Source organism: Peromyscus californicus, unplaced genomic scaffold, assembly GCF_007827085.1.
Source record: "Peromyscus californicus insignis strain IS unplaced genomic scaffold, ASM782708v3 Scaffold_4__1_contigs__length_199733344, whole genome shotgun sequence".
Taxonomy (NCBI): Eukaryota; Metazoa; Chordata; class Mammalia; order Rodentia; family Cricetidae; genus Peromyscus; species Peromyscus californicus.
In genome coordinates this window covers 169,658,237-169,674,407 of record NW_026294562.1, presented here as the reverse complement: position 1 = coordinate 169,674,407, position 16,171 = coordinate 169,658,237, and the positions used below count along the sequence as shown (strand labels likewise).

Here is a 16,171-nt window from a genome sequence, read left to right as displayed (position 1 = left end):
CCTATACATAAGCCTTTCTTCTGAGACCCATGGGTAAAACCTTGGTTCCAGGGGCCCCTAAGCTCACCACTGACCTTCCTCAGACTGGCGGGGGCCTGGGGGAGGAGGACTGCTCTCAGCATGACCAGTGAAGACCCCCGCCCCTCACCCATCCTTACCAGTATCCCAGGCTAGCTTCTCTCCACTGAACAGTGGCAGAGCCCTCCTTACCCAGCCCCCACCCAGCATTCTTGGGATTTTGTTCCGGGCTAACTTGGCTTGCAGGACCCTGGAGTAGAGTGATCTGTGATCCCTTACTTTGACCTGTGACCCTCTCTTCCGTCCAGCGGCCCCAGTGGCCTGATGGCCTCTTCCCTCCTCCACTCACCTGCCCCAGCCAACCCGCGTCTGCTCCCCTCCCCCCAAGGTGGGGAGGGAATGTCGGGGAGAGAAGGAAGGAGGAAGGGGGGGTGACATTCCTTGGATTCCCTGGATGGGGGGATGTGAGGGAGTCAGGGAGAGCAGAGGGAGGGGCTCCCCATCCTCACCCCATCACCAAAGAGGCCTAAGAGGACCTGGGAATTGAAAATCCATTAAAGAGAAGATTGACCCGACCAGTTCCAGGCCACTGCTCAGTGAGAGGAGGGACGCTTTCCCAGCAAGGTGGCTCTAACGGGGAGGGCATCCTAGGGCACCCTGGGAAGAGCCAGTCATGCAGGCCAGCGCAGACAACTAATTGTACCAGGGACCGTTGGTAAACACCGACAGTTCAACACACTGGATGGGCACCCTTGTTATCCCAGCACTTGGGAAGCAGAGGCAAAAGGATCGCCATGAGTTTCAGGCCAGCCTGAGCTACAGTGCGACACCTGTCTCAAAAAAGAAAAACAAACTAGGAAAAAGATCCACCTGCAGCCGGGGGCGGGGGGAGACCGGGGGAGGCAAGAAAAGGTGGGGGTGAGCGGGGGGGGGGGGGCGGGGGCCGGCACTCGCCACCGTGGAAATGAGTGGCAAGGTCCCGAAGGTGGCCAGGAAGGAAGGGAATGAGGGTCCCCGCGGTGTCCCTCAGATCCCAGCTGTGGGCCCTGGCTAGACTGATCGGTCAGGCCCCCCCTGACCACGGAGGGCAGCAGCGGCCGTGGGTTGGAGAAGAGCGGCGCGCGCGCGCGGCGGTGCTGGCGGTGCTGGCGGGTCCCCGCGCGCGCGGGTGGGAGGTCCTCTCTGGGCAGTGGGAGGTCTTGGCCTTGCGCCCGGCCTGGGGATGGGGGGGGGGGAGGGTGGGCGTGGCCCTGGGCGTGGCCTCCGCTGCCAGCCTCACGGCGGCCCAGAGCCTCACCCCGGCTCAGTCACCGCAGCCACCGCAGGGAACATGGAACCCCCAGACGCCCGCGCCGCCGGGCTGCTGTGGCTCGCCCTCCTGCTGGCGGGCCACTCAGGTATGGCTCGGGGCTGAGGGCTGAGCTGAGACTTGGTGTTGGGGTTTGTGGGGCTGGCTCCTGGGGTCCCCGGGAAGACAAGGAGAACAAGCTTCCATCTCCCCAAGGAGCACAATCTAGGGATTCCCCACCAGGGAGGAAGGCGGGGAGGCCTTGGGATGTACCCGATCCGAGAGCTGAGGATACCCCGGCGCTGGAACAGACGCAACCTGAGATAGCTAACTGTCCCTTCCCGGCTCTCTGGGAACTCTGGAATCTTAGACTTGCGACCCCTAGTAACCTTGGGTACCTGGAATCTGGGCTCTGTGCTCCCTAGCCCCTCACCCCCCACCCCGCCCTCCTGCTTAGTAAAGTAGCTTCTGCTAGCGTACTGAAGAGCAACATCCCAGAGCCGATCTCTTAAGTGATTAAGTTTGAGCTTCCTCAGGGAAGTTGGGGACCCCGCGGCTAAAGCACTTCCTGTGATGTAGGGTTTCCCCTCAATTCAGAGTTTAGGCTGTCTCTAAAGGACCCACCTCCCAGAAAGGGCCGGGAGCACCAAGCCTGGCAGAGAACGTGGAACAGTGTTTCCGACTGAAAGGGCCCCTTTCCTGGGGCCCCTGATAAATCCACACACCTGCATGTGGTGAGAAGGGGGAGGAGGAACAGAGGGGCTGGGGGACACTGGGAACAGGGTGGAAAGGGACCAGGGAGGATAGAGGATATCTATCTGTTTGCAGCTCACACCCAACCCGGGGTACCAGCCTGGCCCCACATCAGCTCCCCTGGGACAGGCTGGGGCCGGAGGTGGGTGCCTGGGAACCCAGGCTCCTGGCACAAGCGTGGTATATAGTGGGAACCCAGGAGTAGGCCTGCGCCAGGCTGGGCGGGAAAGGAATGATGCCAAAATGCCATCCCAGAGGGTAGATTCCCAGCAAGAACTATGCTACCCACCAGACCCTGACAGGAGTCCAAGACCCAAGTTCCCAGGTCCCTCGGATCCAGAGACGCATGTTTCCAACATCCTGCCTCCTGTGCCTCAGGCCACTGCAGTCTAAACTCCCAGCTCTTTCCCTATCAGGACCCCGCCTCACCCCCTGCCCAGGTGACTCACCTTACCCTTTTCAAGCTTCTCTTGTAAAGAGATGGGAGGGGGTGTTGTCAGGGGGGCAGGTAGGGGGCTCTGGCGCCAAGCCGGGCAGGTCTCAGCCAGCCTGGCCCTCCCACATTCCTGAAACCTGCCCAGCCCTGTCCCCCTTGCCACTCCCACACACCCATCCAGCTTCTGGCCCAGCTGCAGCCCACACCCTAGCCCCCACACATCAGAGAGCAGAAGGGCCCCCAGGAGCGACTGGAGAAAATAGGATGGGATCAAGAAAAGGAAACAAAGATGGAGAAAGACCTGCTCTTCGGCCCCAGGCCAGGTCCTGCCCTGAGTGCTAGAGGCCTAGGGGAGGGTCAGGCTTGGCCCTTCCTTGAGGGGACATTTGCTACACTGGGTAGGAAAAGCAAGACCTTAGCTCGGAGGGCTGGAAAAGGCATGACCTTAACCCCTAGAAGTAGGAGAGGCTGGGCCTGCGTGGCACAGGACTCTAATCCCAGCACTCAGGAGGCAGAGGCAGCTGGAGCTCTTTGTGAGTTCAAGGCCAGCCTGATTCAAGTAACTCGCAAGTTCCAGGTAGCCAAGGCTACACAGCAAGACTCTAAAAAGAAGGGTTGGAGAGACGCTGGTGAGACCCAGACTCGGGGAGGGTCAAGGAAGGAGGGAGGAGGCTGGAGCCTGGGCTCCTGTCGGAAGGAGGAGGCAAGGGTCTGGACCTCTGTGTCTAAGGGAGGAGCGCTGTGAGCTAGACCTTCCCCGTGTGAGGGAGGAGGCTGGGGTCTGGAGGGCTCTCCGTGTTGGTAGTAGCATCGGATAGACATGTGATGCTGCACCGTCCTGCAGGGGCCCAAGCTGAGGTGCACGTGTCTGTACCCCCTCTGGTGGAGGTGCTGCAAGGGGAACTCATCACCCTGGACTGCACTCCTCGGGAGCACCCTGAGCATTACGTGCTGGAATGGTTCCTTGTGAGTGCTCCGTGGCTGGGAGCTGGGGACGGTGTGGGGAGGAGGGAGAGGAGGGTCTAGCAGCCTGGTCACAGCAATACCCATGAGCTCTGCCTCCGTGGATGGGAAGACCCTGGCATGGAGCCGCATTTCCATTTACAGACCCAGGGAGGCAGGGGACTCTGCAAGGTGCCAGGTGTCTGAGCAGGGCAGAGCCTGGCCCTGAGGAAGTGGTTCCCCTTCAGAACGCGAGGGGCCACACAGAGCAGAGACAGGAGGGAAGGAGAGGGAAGGAGAGACAGAAGAGGAGGGAGGGTGAGGGACACAGGAAGGTGGGGAATGCCTTGGGACTTAGGAGAGGGCAGGGATGGGAACAGAGGGATGAGAAATGACAGGTGGCTGAGGCCTGTGATCCCAGCAGATCAGGAGGATGGAAAGTTCAAGGTCTGTCTGCGCTACGAAGTTAGACCCCATCCCTATATAAAAATGATATAGAGATGAGAAGGTTGGGGGCTGGAGTAAACGCTTGCCCCATGGGTCCGTGCTGACCCCGCATGGAGCCATCAGAAGCCACATTTCCACTTCACAGATGAACACTTACTCAGAGGGTAAGCACTTAATGGCACTTGGGCCTTTTCCTGAGGACCTGAGTTCACTTCTCAGCACTCACAGGCTCACAACTGCCTGTACTCTAGCTCCAGAGGATTCGTTGCCCTCTTCCGGCCTCCGTGCATATGCCGCACTCGTGTGCAAACACACACAGAGACACATATACACATATATAAATGATAAAATAAATACTTAAAAAAAAAAAACAGAGCCGGGCGGTGGTGGCGCACGCCTTTAATCCCAGCACTCGGGAGGCAGAGCCAGGCGGATCTCTGTGAGTTCAAGGCCAGCCTGGACTACCAAGTGAGTTCCAGGAAAGGCGCAAAGCTACACAGAGAAACCCTGTCTCGAAAAACCAAAAAAAAAAAAAAAAAAAAAAAAAAAACAGTTCTAAAAGGAAGTCTGGCCAGGCATGGTGGTCCTCACCTTTAATTCCAGCACTCGGGAGGCAGAAGCAGGTGGGTCTTTGAGTTCAAGGCCAGCCTGGTCTAAAGAGAGAAAAACCCTGTCTCCAAAAATAAAAAAAGAGAGGAATGAGAGTGTAATTGGTAGAATGCTAGCCTAGAATCCCCCAGTGAGGGGCTGGGGTGTGGCTCAGTGGTAGAGCCTCTGCCTAGAATCCCCCAGTGAGGGGCTGGGTGGGGTGTGGCTCAGTGGTAGAGCCCCTGCCTAGAATCCCCCAGTGAGGGGCTGGGGGTGTGGCTCAGTGGTAGAGCCCCTGCCTAGAATCCTCCAGTGAGGGGCTGGGGGTGTGGCTCAGTGGTAGAGCCCCTGCCTAGAATCCCCCAGTGAGGGGCTGGGGGTGTGGCTCAGTGGTAGAGCCCCTGCCTAGAATCCCCCAGTGAGGGGCTGGGTGGGGTGTGGCTCAGTGGTAGAGCCCCTGCCTAGAATCCCCCAGTGAGGGGCTGGGGTGTGGCTCAGTGGTAAGGTGATTCCTTAGCATGTAGGAGCCGCTAGGTTCTTTCCCTAGGCCCAGAGGGAAAAAAAATCTTGGAGGGAGACAGTAGTAAAGGAGGGCTCACAACCCAAGCTAGGACTGTCCCCTGTCCATTCCCACAGGTTGATGCTTCCGGGTCCCGACACCACTTGGCTTCTGTGGAGCCACAGGGCTCAGAGCTCCTGCGCACAGTCCACAGCTCTCGGGGCCGCAGTCCCCCCTACAAGCTGGACTCCAAGGGGCGCCTGGAGATAGCAAATGCCCAGGTGGGCGATGAGTGGGACTACGTGTGCGTGGTGAAGGCTGGGCCAGCAGGCACCTCAGAGGCCACCTCAAGTGTCCGTGTGTTTAGTGAGTGTCCCCAAAACTATGCCAAGGAGCCGGTGGGGGTGGGGGGTGGGGCAGGGTGAAGTGGGAGGGGTAATCAGAGAAGGCGCTCCTGACGTGAACATCTCCCCAACAGAGACCCCCGAAGCTACGGATGTGATTCCCAACAAAGGGACGCTGTCTGTGATGGAGGAGTTTGCCCAGGAGGTAATGAGTGCTGGAGTTGAGAGCAGTGGATGAAGAGTCCCAAGACCTTCTTTGCTATTGGTTTTTTGTTTGTTTGTTTGTTTTGTTTTTTTGGAGCGGAAGATCGAACCCAGGGCCTTGTGCTTGCTGGGCAAGCGCTCTACCACTGAGCTAAATCCCCAACCCTGCTATTGTTTGGTTTTGGGAGATTGAACTCAGGGCTTTGAGCATGTCGGGCAGGTGCTCTCTATCTTGGATATTTTCCTTGTTTTGTTTTTGCTTTTGTTTGGGAGGTTGACCATATGTAGCACAGGCTATCCAAGACTTTCTGTGTAACCACTTATACCTTCCAAGTACTGACTTCCCAGGCGCGTGCCATGCCCCCCCCCCCCCCCCCTTCTGTTTATTTCTTGGTTTTGTTTTGTTTGCAACAGTGTCTCATAGCCCAGCATGACCTCAGACCTGCTGTAGGGATGGCTCTGAAGTCCTGATCCTCCTGCCTCTGTGCTTAGTGACTCAAGTGCCAGGATTACACTCCTGGCTTTGGCTTGGGGTTGTGTGAAATAGGGTCTCATGAGGCTCAGGCTGGCCTGGAACTCATTATGTAGCCCAGGCTAGTGCCAAACTAACGTTCCTGTCTCAGCCTCTTGAGAGCTGGAATTAAGAGTTGTGTGTCGCCACGCCTGGTCCAGGTTTTTAACTAATTGTTGGGGGGCACACGCATGCCACAGCGTAAATCACAGGACAACTTTTTTCTTTCTTTCATTTTTAATTAAGAAAATTTTTTCATTCATTTTACATACCGATCAAAGATCCCCCTCTTCCCTCCTCCCGACCCCCACCAGAGGACAACTTTTTTTGGGGGGAAGTTGTTTTTATTTTTTTGTTTTTTGTTTTTTTCGAGACAGGGCTTCTTTTTGTAGCTTTGGAGCCTTTCCTGGAACTAGCTTTGTAAACCAGGCTGGCCTCAAACTCACGGAGATCAGCCTGGCTCTGCCTCCCAAGTAGTGGGATCAAAGGCGTGCGCCACCACCGCCGGGCAGGACAACCTTTCAGAGCCACTCCCTCCCTACACGTCTATACGGTTCCCGAGACGTAACTCCGGACGTAACTCCGGACTTCCACGTCCTCACAAGCACACTTCTAGGCTGAGCCATCTCACAGGCCCCAGGCTCTGGTCTTTTGAGTGGGAGGAACGTGAGTCAGGGACTTCTGTCTCCTCTCCTGGAGAGTCAGAGCCCAGTGGACACATCTAAAGGGGAGATCTGGGGAAAAGAGAGCCAGGTTTCAGAGTCCTGGCACCAAGCCGGGCCCCGCCCGTGTCTTTCCCAGATTGCCACCTGCAGCAGCCCCAACGGGAACCCGGTGCCTCGGATCACGTGGTACCGGAACGGGCAGCGTCTGGATGTGCCCATGGAGATGAACCCAAGTGAGCCATCAGGAGCCCAGGGGAGGGGGGTTAGGGTGGGGCTGGTGGAGGGGTGAGCTCACCTCATCCTGCTGCCTACCTCTCTCACAGAGGGCTACATGACCAGCCGCACCGTCCGGGAGGCCTCGGGCCTGTATTCCCTGACCAGCACCCTCTACCTGAGGGTCTACAAGGAGGATCGTGATGCCAACTTCCACTGCGCCTCTCACTACAAGCTGCCCTCAGGCCAACATGGCCGCCTGGACAGCCCTAACTTCCAGCTCACTCTGCACTGTGAGTCCCATGACCCCCCAGCCCCTGACCTAAGATCCTATCCCAGCAAGGCCTGACTCCCAGGCCCCGATTCCAATCTGTGTCCTCAGACTACCTTTTACCTCATGTTGAAGTGATGCTGGAATGGGCTGTAAACTTTGACCCCTGACCTCAAATAGTACCCCAAACAATCACACTGACCGACTTCAGCAGAGGGCCCTGTACCCCAAGGGATGCTCCACCTTCTCCCACTGAATTGGGTCCCCATATCGCATAGAGTCTTAAATCTCAAATTGTACACTGACCTCTGACCCTTGAGTCATTCTGTCAATTTACCTAGACGGCTGACCTTTGGTGTGTTCGGAGAGTGAGTCTGGAATTATCCGGTGAGGTGACCTGTGCCTTGTCATCTCAGCACTGGGGAGGCTGAGATGTGGGGTAGTGGGGTACAAAATCTAGCTGAGCTACAGAGAGGGAGCCTGTCTCCAAATCAAACAAAAGGAATACGACATATATCACACACACACACACACACACACACACACACACACACACACACACACATCTTAAAAACAAACTTAAAAAAAGAATAAAACTTCTAAGCTTTAGATACTGTATCTCTCCCCTTAAAAGTAGGACTGACCTTAACACATGACCTTCCTTCCTGTCTTTCCACAGATCCCACGGAGCATGTGGAGTTCTGGGTGGGCAGTCCATCCACCACGGAGGGCTGGGTACGCGAGGGTGATGCTGTCCAGCTGCTGTGCCAGGGTGATGGCAGCCCAAGCCCAGAGTATTCCTTTTTCCGCCTGCAGGTAATTCACTTGGTGGTCCATTGGACCCCACCTGATTGTGTGTCATACTGACCTCATCAACCTTCTGTTTATTTTTAGTGGTGTGGGAGATAGAACCCAGGGCCTGTCACACACTACACAACTGCTTTCCACCAAGCCACACCCCCAGCCCCTCACTGGGGGATTCTAGGCAGGGGCTCTACCACTGAGGCACACCCCAGCCCCTCACTGGGGGATTCTAGGCAGGGGCTCTACCACTGAGCCACACCCCCAGCCCCTCACTAGGGGATTGTAGGCAGGGGCTCTACCACTGAGCCACACCACAACCCCAACTCCTAATTTTGACTCCGAGGGTGTTTAGCTTGGCAAGGACCCTTGATCCGAAGGACCTCTGACCCTGACTTGAGATGGTTTGGAAAATATACTCTAGTCAAGTATGACATCAGCTGGGTGACCCCTGACTCCACCCCAGTTACCCCCAGAACAGCTTCTCATTCTTGTGTCCCATCTGCTTACTCAGGGCACCCAGGAGGAACAGCTAAATGTCAACCTCAGGGGGAACTTGACCCTGGAGAAGGTGCATCGGGACCAGAGTGGCGTCTATGGCTGCAGAGTGGAGGACTATGATGCCGGCGAGGAAGTGCAGCTTGTCAAGATCCTAGAGCTGCATGTGGCCTGTGAGAGCTTTGGGGCAGGGAGGCCAGGGGAGGGTCAGGCTTCCAGCAGCTCCTCTCCCCCAGGGTCCCCCCCCCTCGCTCCTACCAGCTGCCTCCCAGATTCTCCAGAGTGTTAATTCCAGAGCACACACTTGACGTTCCCCCCTGCTTGGAACCTGCTGTGGCTCCCAGTGTTGTATAGAGAAGGATGACGGTCCCTTTTTAACCCTCTGTGTTCACCTGAGCAGCTTCACCACCAGCTGGCTCCTCCCCGAGGAAGCTGCAGCTCACCCCAGGCTCCTTTCTTCCTCACTAACCCACTGGTTTCTAACCTGGCTCGACCCTGGGTTTCTAAGCAGCTTTTGCCATCACTTTGCTAGGAAGAAAGTGTTCTTTCTGTGTGTGTGTGTGCGCGTGCATGTGTGTGTGTGTGTGTGTGTGTGTGTGTGTGTGTGTGTGTGTTGGCATGCGTGTGTGTGTGTGTTGGCATGCGTGTGTGTGTGTGCGTGCACACGCGAGTGCGTGCATCTGTGTGTGAGTGTATCGAGGCTAGAGGTCAACCTTAGCTGTCGTCTCTCAGGATTGACACTTTATATTTTGAGAGGGATCTCTTCATTGGCCTAGAGCTCTCTGATTAAGCCAGCATGCCCCAGAGATCTTTCTGTCTTTGCCTCCTTAGTGCTAGAATAAGCATGCACAGCTACACCCAGCCCTTTATGTGCAACCTGGGGCCTCAAGGCAAGTGCCTCACTGGGGGATTCTAGGCAGGGGCTTTACCACTGAGTCACGCCCCCAGCCCCTCACTGGGGGATTCTAGGTAGGGGCTCTAGGAGTCTGCTCCTCAGGCTTGTATAGCAAGTACAGTACCTGTTAAGCTCTCTCCACATCCTATGTTTGGTTATTTCGTTTTAACTGAGACAGAGTCTCACGAAGCTAGGCTGGCCTTGAACTCACTATGTAGCCCCACTACAGTAGCAGAGACAGAAGCCAAGTGCTGCTCCAAACCCCTTTAGTCACATTAGTGTGTCTTAGAGCAGTAGCTGATAAGACGGAGGTGCTAGGTGACAAAGTATTGTCACAGTCTGCGTTCCCTGGACGTGTTCCCCGCCACCAGGTCGACAGGTAGCGTGTTTATGGGGAGTCTCTTGTGACCTGTGTATTCAGAAGCAGCAAGAATGGGCAGAGTGGAGGGTTGACTGGGGTTTACACAGGTCTTGGGGTGGGCGACTCCACAGTTGTCCCCAGTTAGCGTGAAGGAGCTGGGCCTGACTGTCTATGTGTCGTGCAGGGAAGGGGGCATGACCTTGGGTGAGGGGCTCCTTGCCATTGAGGGCATTCCCACAGAGGGCAGACAGCTGAGGGTTGACAGCTGCTGGCCCTCGCAGCAGCTGGGGGAATCAGTTGTTGGTGTTGGAAGCGAGATCCCAAGATCCGGGTGTCCACCGCTGCGGGGGCAGGGAGGCCTCTGAGAGAAGGGAACACGTGGGTAAGAAACTGAAGAAGGATGTGAGCACGGTGAGCCAGTGAAAAGGCCCTAGGGACAAACTTGGTCCTCTTGAGAAAACTAAACCTAAAAGCAGGGTCTCTGACTAAGCAGAGGGAGGCAAAGACTAGGCTTTTTTAGGCTGTGGTAATTGGCCAGGATGCCCAGAGTACTGGGGAGCCATAGCAGGATATTAAACCAGAGAGGAAGATGGACCAGCGTGTTCTCTGAAAACATCCCTTGGACTGCTCGCTGGAGGATGGACCGAGAAGACAGAAGTGAGGAGCAGGGCTGGCAAACGGGCTCAGCAAGCCAAGGAGCTTGCCACCAAGCCCAGTGATCCAAGTTTGATTCTTGGGTCTCACATGAAGGAGAGAGAGAATCATCTTCAGCAAGCTGCCCTCTGGCCTCCATCCATGTGCCATGGTACTCATGCGCGCACAATAAATAGTAAAAATACAAGTTTTAAAAAGTGAGGAATAAACCGGGCAGTGGTGCCACACTAATCATATGGAGGCAAAGACTAAACTTGGGAGGCAGAGGCAGGCTGATCTCTAAGTTCAAGGCCAGCCTGGTCTACAGAGTGAATTCCAGGACAGCCAGGGCTACACAGAGAAACCCTGTTTTGATTTTTTTTTTTTTTTTGGTTTTTCGAGACAGGGTTTCTCTGTGTAGCTTTGCGCCTTTCCTGGAACTCACTTGGTAGCCCAGGCTGGCCTCGAACTCACAGAGATCCGCCTGGCTCTGCCTCCCAAGTGCTGGGATTAAAGGCGGAAACCTTGTTTTGAAAAACCAAAAGAGAGAGAGAGAGAGAAAGTGAGGGAAAGATTAGTAGATAGATGGTAAGGACAGAGAGGGGAGGGGGGTCAGATGAAGGGAAGTTGGGTGATCCTTCTTGGGGCAGAAACATAAAAATCTTTTTTCTGTAAGCAACGTCTTGCTATGTAGCCTAGGTTGTCCTGAAACTCAGATCTTCCAGCCTCAGCTTCCCAAGTGTTGGGATTACAGGCGCGGAATCACCAAACCCAGCCAGAATTTTGTTGTGTTTTGAGATGCTGGCATTTGTACTTAGGGCTTCGTCCCTGCTAGATGAACGCTCTACCTCCCGTGTTTATACCCAGCCATGAGCTCATCAAGTTGTCCGATAATTTTAAATGATCCTCACATGTTATTTATATGTGCGTATGTGCACCTGTGCATGTGGAGGTCAGAGGACAGCTTGCAGGAGTCTGTCTTTGCCTTCCATCACTTGGGTCTAGAGGAGTGACCTCAGGTTGTCAGGCTTACTGGCAAGTGTCTGGTCACTGAGCCATCCTGCTGGTCCAAGCCCATCGAGTTCTTATGGAGGTGGGATGGGGGTGGTACAGAGAAGAGAGCAAAAAATTTCAGCTTAAGCAAAAACTTGGGATGGAGAGCTGGAGGCACAGCATTGAAGCAGAGCCCCTGCTTAGAATCCCCCAGTGAGGGGCTGGGGGTGTGGCTCAGTGGTAGAGCCCCTGCTTAGAATCCCCCAGTGAGGGGCTGGTGGTGTGGCTCAGTGGTAGAGCCCCTGCCTAGAATCCCTCAGTGAGAGTCTGGGGGTGTGGCTCAGTGGTAGAGCCCCTGCCTAGAATCCCCCAGTGAGGGGCTGGGGTGTGGCTCAGTGGTGGAGCACTTACCTGCCATGTGCTCAGCACTGTAAAGACTCGGATACCAAGTCAGACAGTGCATTCTTTAGAGCTGATCTCCTAGCTGTTGGCTGAAGGGCCTGGGTGGAAAGTAAAGATGTCATGGTATTGGGGAGAATTAGAAAAAGCGATATGGAATTGTCTGCTCCTGATAGTCCCCCTAGAAGCCCTGGCTGAGTGGCAAGGGCTGGGGAATGTGAATGTGTTTTCCCCCCTGCAGACCTGGACCCCTTGGAGTTGAGTGTGCCTGAGGAGCTCTATGTGTTCCTGAACAGCAGCCGCACAGTGGTGAACTGCTCAGCCAGAGGCCTGCCTGCCCCTACTGTGCGCTGGACCAAGGTGACAGGAGGAAGAAGCTGTGGGGGCCTTGGGCACTCCCCCTCTGCCTCTCAAGCTCTCGTGGCCCTTCTGGACTTCTTCCTATCCCTTCCCTAGGATTCTGTGACCCTGGCAGATGGCCCCGTGCTCTCTCTGAACTCTGTTACCTTTGACTCGGCCGGTACCTACACATGTGAAGCCTCCACACCCACCGTGCCCCTCCTGAGCCGGACACAGAGTTTCCAGCTGGTGGTCCAAGGTTTGGGTTGTTGGGCGCCTTATGTGGGGACAGTGTCCATCTTTAGTTGTCTTTCTTTATTGTGTGTGTGCATGCCTGAGACCAGAAGTTAACCTTGAGTGTCTTCCTCTATTCCTCTCTATTTTTTGCTGGTAGTGGCGGCAGAGGGGGTTGTGTTCTGAGACAGGGGTCTCACTGTGTAGCTCTGGCTGTCCTGGACTCACTACGTAGACCAGACTGACCTCAAATTCACAAAAGAGCTGCCTGTCTCTGCCTCCCAAGTGCTGGGATTCAAGGTGTACACCCCTGTGCACAGCTGCATTTTTTTTTATGTGTATTTATTTGGGGGCGGACGGGGACAGTTTGTGGTGGTCGAACAACCTGCAGGAGTCGGTTCTTCTGTTCCGCCCGGTCAGTTCCAAGGAAGGAACTCGGGTTGTCAGGCCGAGCCACCCTGCCGGCCCCCTCCATCTTCTTGAGACCTGGAGCTCACTGATTGGCTGTTTTGGGGACTCCAGGAGTCCTCCTGCCTCGGCAATTCTCCCACCTCAGTGCTGCTGCGCCCATTTTTTTTACCTGGGTGCTGGGGAGTGAACTCGGGTCCTCAAGCTTGTACTGCAAGCACTCTGCCCCTGAGCTGCCCCTCGCCCCCGCCCCTGCCCTCCCCGCCCCCCGCCCCCGCTCTCCTGTGTCTCTCCCTGGCAGTCTGCCTCCCAGTCACTCTGCTATGGTCCCCACCACCCACAGGGGCACCAGAGTTAAAACCCAACGAGATAAAGCCCGTGTCGGGGAGTAGCTGGATGGAAGGAGACGAAGTCATGCTGGTCTGTTCTGCCCGAGGCTACCCAGAGCCCAAACTCACCTGGAGTCAGCGAGGCGATACTGTAAGGGGCATTCCTTGCCACTCTGAGCCTACCCCAAGTTCCACAGGGGACCCTGACCCTCATCGATCCAAGCTTCATATCCCCTACACTCCACCTCAGCCTAGACCCCCCAGCCCTTGATCCCAAGGGGCCTGGCCTGATCCAAGCCTCCACAGCCAGCAGAGCCGCCCTTTGAGGGCAAAGGCTGGACCAGCAGCTCGCTAATGGTGAAAGTGACCAGTGCCCTGAGCCAGGAGGGCGTGTCCTGTGATGCATCTAACATCCATGGCGAGATAGGCCACGTCTTCCACTTTGGCTCTGGTGGGTAACCAAGAGGGGAGGTGCCGGGTGACCCCGCGGGCCGCCCTGATCTGGAGAGCTGAGCCCCGCTCTGTCATCCTCTCTGCGCAGTGGCCCCCCAGACGGCGCAGGCTGGCGTGGCTGTCATGGCTGTGGCCGTCAGCGTGGGTCTTCTGCTTCTCGTGGTGGCTGCTTTCTACTGCATGAGACGCAAGGGGCGCCCCGGCTGCTGCCGGCGCTCGGAGAAGGCGGCTCCGTGAGTGTCCTTTTGCAACCTCACCCATGTCCTGCCCTCAGCCAAACCCTCCAGCTCCGTTGCTAAAGGAGTCCCAAGGCCATCAGCCACCCGGTCTGCCCCGCCTAGCCTCACCCATCTCCAACCCAAGGGTAGCCTTGCCTATACCACCCAGAATCCCACCCTAAATCTCCTCCAGCCAGACCCGACCTCATCTCCCTCATGTCGTGGCCCATCACAGGCCTCTGTCTAACTTGAGCTCTGAAGTGCTGGAGCTGGAACCCAGACTGTGTATGCTAAACACAGCCTTGCCCCTGAGCCATGCCGCTAGCAGGACAGTGGTGGTACAACGTCTTTCATCCCAGCACTCGGGAGGCAGAGGCAGGCAGATCTCTGAGTTCGAGGCCAGCCTGGTCTACAGAGGGAGTTCCAGGACAGCCAGGGCTACACTAAGAAACTTCATTTTGAAAAACAAAACAAAACAAAAACACAGTGAAACCCTGTATTGAAAAACCAGTAAGCCGGGCGGTGGTGGCGCACGCCTTTAATCCCAGCACTCGGGAGGCAGAGCCAGGCGGATCTCTGTGAGTTCGAGGCCAGCGTGGGCTACCAAGTGAGTTCCAGGACAGGCTCCAAAGCTATACAGAGAAACCCTGTCTCGAAAAACCAAAAAAAAAAAAAAAAAAGAAAAACCAGTAAGAAAAAAAAAGAAAATGCCTACATGCTTGATCTTATGGAGGCATTTTCTCAGTTGAGGGTCCTCTCAAATAACTCTAGCCTATGCTAAATTGACATAAAACTAGGCAGCACACTGGGGATTCTAGGCAGGGGCTCTACCACTGAGCCACACCCCCAGCCCCTCACTGGGGGATTCTAGGCAGGGGCTCTACCACTGAGCCACACCCCAGCCCCTCACTGGGGGATTCTAGGCAGAGGCTCTACCACTGAGCCACACCCCAGCCCCCTCACTGGTGGACTCTAGGCAGGTTCTTTACATGTATCCAGTCCCTTCTTGACCCTTCTGAGACCGGGTCACATTGAGTTGTCCAGGTTGGCCTTGAACTTTCAGTCCTCTTGCTTGCACCTCCCACATGCTGGGAATTAGAGCCCTGTGCCACCACGCCCAGCTTCATCTCCAGTCTAGACTTTGTCCTATCCGAAGTCCCACAGGGGACTGTTTCCACCCAGATGCTAGCCACACCCTGCCCTGCTTCTTCACCCACACTTCCAGGTGCGGTCTTTCTCCACCGTAGCCAATCCCAGCAACCCCATGTCTGTGTCTAGCCTCAAACCCACTTCCTGGGCAGTGTTCCTACAACCCTCGCCAGTGACCAACCATATCTACCCCCATCTTACCGCATCTCCAACCTCCCATAGCATCCTCAACTTCTGCCCATGTCCTGGACCACTCTCTAGAGCTAGCCTTGCTTCTAACCCATCCCCAACCTCAGCAGCCTTCCCCCTATACCTCCTACCGCCAAACCCAGTGCCGTTGCCGCCCCTGCCCCACTCCCAGTTCTGTGTCTAGCAGTGTCCTCCCCCAGGCCCTCCAGGGAACCAGAGATGAGCCACTCCGGCTCGGATCGTCCAGAGCAGACGGGCCTTCTCATGGGTGGGCCCTCGGGAGGAGGCAGAGTTGGCAGCGGAGGTTTTGGAGATGAGGTGAGTGATGGCCGGGCGTCCGTTGGGGAACCAACTGAGCACAGGGCCAGCCAGCCGCGTGGGCTCAGGCTGACCTGCCTGTTCTGTCACCAGTGCTGAGGCCAAGGACCTCCCAGAGGCCGTCTCTGGATCTGGAACTGTGGGCATCATCGGAGGACCGGCTCAGCGCACGCCTCCGCCTCCTTCCTCGGCCCTCCCTTCCTTCCTCTGCCTGCTGGGCAGGGACCCACAGTGGCCAGCAGCCTCAGGGAGGGAAAGAGGCAGGGTGGGGGGGTTGGGAGGGGGCCTTCCTCCAGGGAATGTAACTCTCCCAGGCCCCAGAATAGCTCCTGGACCCAAGCCCAGGGCCCGGCCTGGGACACGGCGCTGAGGGTCGGCAGACCGGGGCTATTTTTACCTCCTGTCTCCCTTGCTTGGGCACTGCCCCCCCCCACCTGATACCCCGCTGTGTAGTCTGACACTGGAGTCCCCAACCCACCCCATCCCTGCCCTCGCCCCCAGCCCATCATCTGTGGACACTGGATTCTGAAATAAATGCTGCCTGTCACGTGGATACCTTCCAATGACCAGGTCCTCTTCGCGGGGGGGGGGGGGGGGGTGGGTTGTAAAGGGAAGGGACAATGCAGGCCATGCTCCCCTTCTACTACTGCTGGCTGTCTGCCTCCTCACACCCCTCAGGAAGAGCCTGATGTCAAGGAGAACAGCCAGAGACAGGCTAAGAGAGAGTGAGAGACTGAGAGACAGCCAGCATGACACAAGACGCAGCTGGCTGGTG

General features: G+C 56.4%; 1 protein-coding gene across 2 annotated transcripts; it reads left to right on the top strand.

The window, feature by feature from the left end:
* Nucleotides 1-1,282: 1,282 nt before the first annotated feature.
* On the top strand, nt 1,283-15,949 carry Bcam (basal cell adhesion molecule (Lutheran blood group)). 2 transcript variants are annotated; one of them, XM_052713043.1, is made up of 16 exons: nt 1,312-1,415; nt 2,352-2,499; nt 3,340-3,461; nt 5,109-5,337; nt 5,450-5,520; nt 6,832-6,928; nt 7,019-7,201; nt 7,859-7,995; nt 8,495-8,651; nt 12,001-12,119; nt 12,216-12,357; nt 13,084-13,220; nt 13,376-13,520; nt 13,611-13,755; nt 15,279-15,396; nt 15,490-15,949. In XM_052713043.1, exons 2-16 carry the CDS (start codon nt 2,406-2,408, stop codon nt 15,493-15,495), a joined length of 1,902 nt encoding a protein of 633 aa, XP_052569003.1. In that variant the 5' UTR covers nt 1,312-1,415; nt 2,352-2,405; the 3' UTR covers nt 15,496-15,949. The 2 variants fall into 2 exon arrangements, with proteins under 2 accessions (XP_052569004.1, XP_052569003.1); XM_052713044.1 differs by lacking the exon at nt 2,352-2,499 and having other exon boundaries at nt 1,283-1,415.
* Nucleotides 15,950-16,171: the final 222 nt, after the last annotated feature.

Bases quoted from the DNA above. Each gene is read 5' to 3' on its own strand.
- Bcam (XM_052713043.1), top strand. From the start codon at position 2,406: ATGTTTCCAACATCCTGCCTCCTGTGCCTCAGGCCACTGCAGTCTAAA. The intron at 6,929-7,018 runs GTGAGCCATCAG...CCTCTCTCACAG, and splicing joins GCCCATGGAGATGAACCCAA to AGGGCTACATGACCAGCCGC. The intron at 13,221-13,375 runs GTAAGGGGCATT...AAGCCTCCACAG, and splicing joins GGAGTCAGCGAGGCGATACT to CCAGCAGAGCCGCCCTTTGA.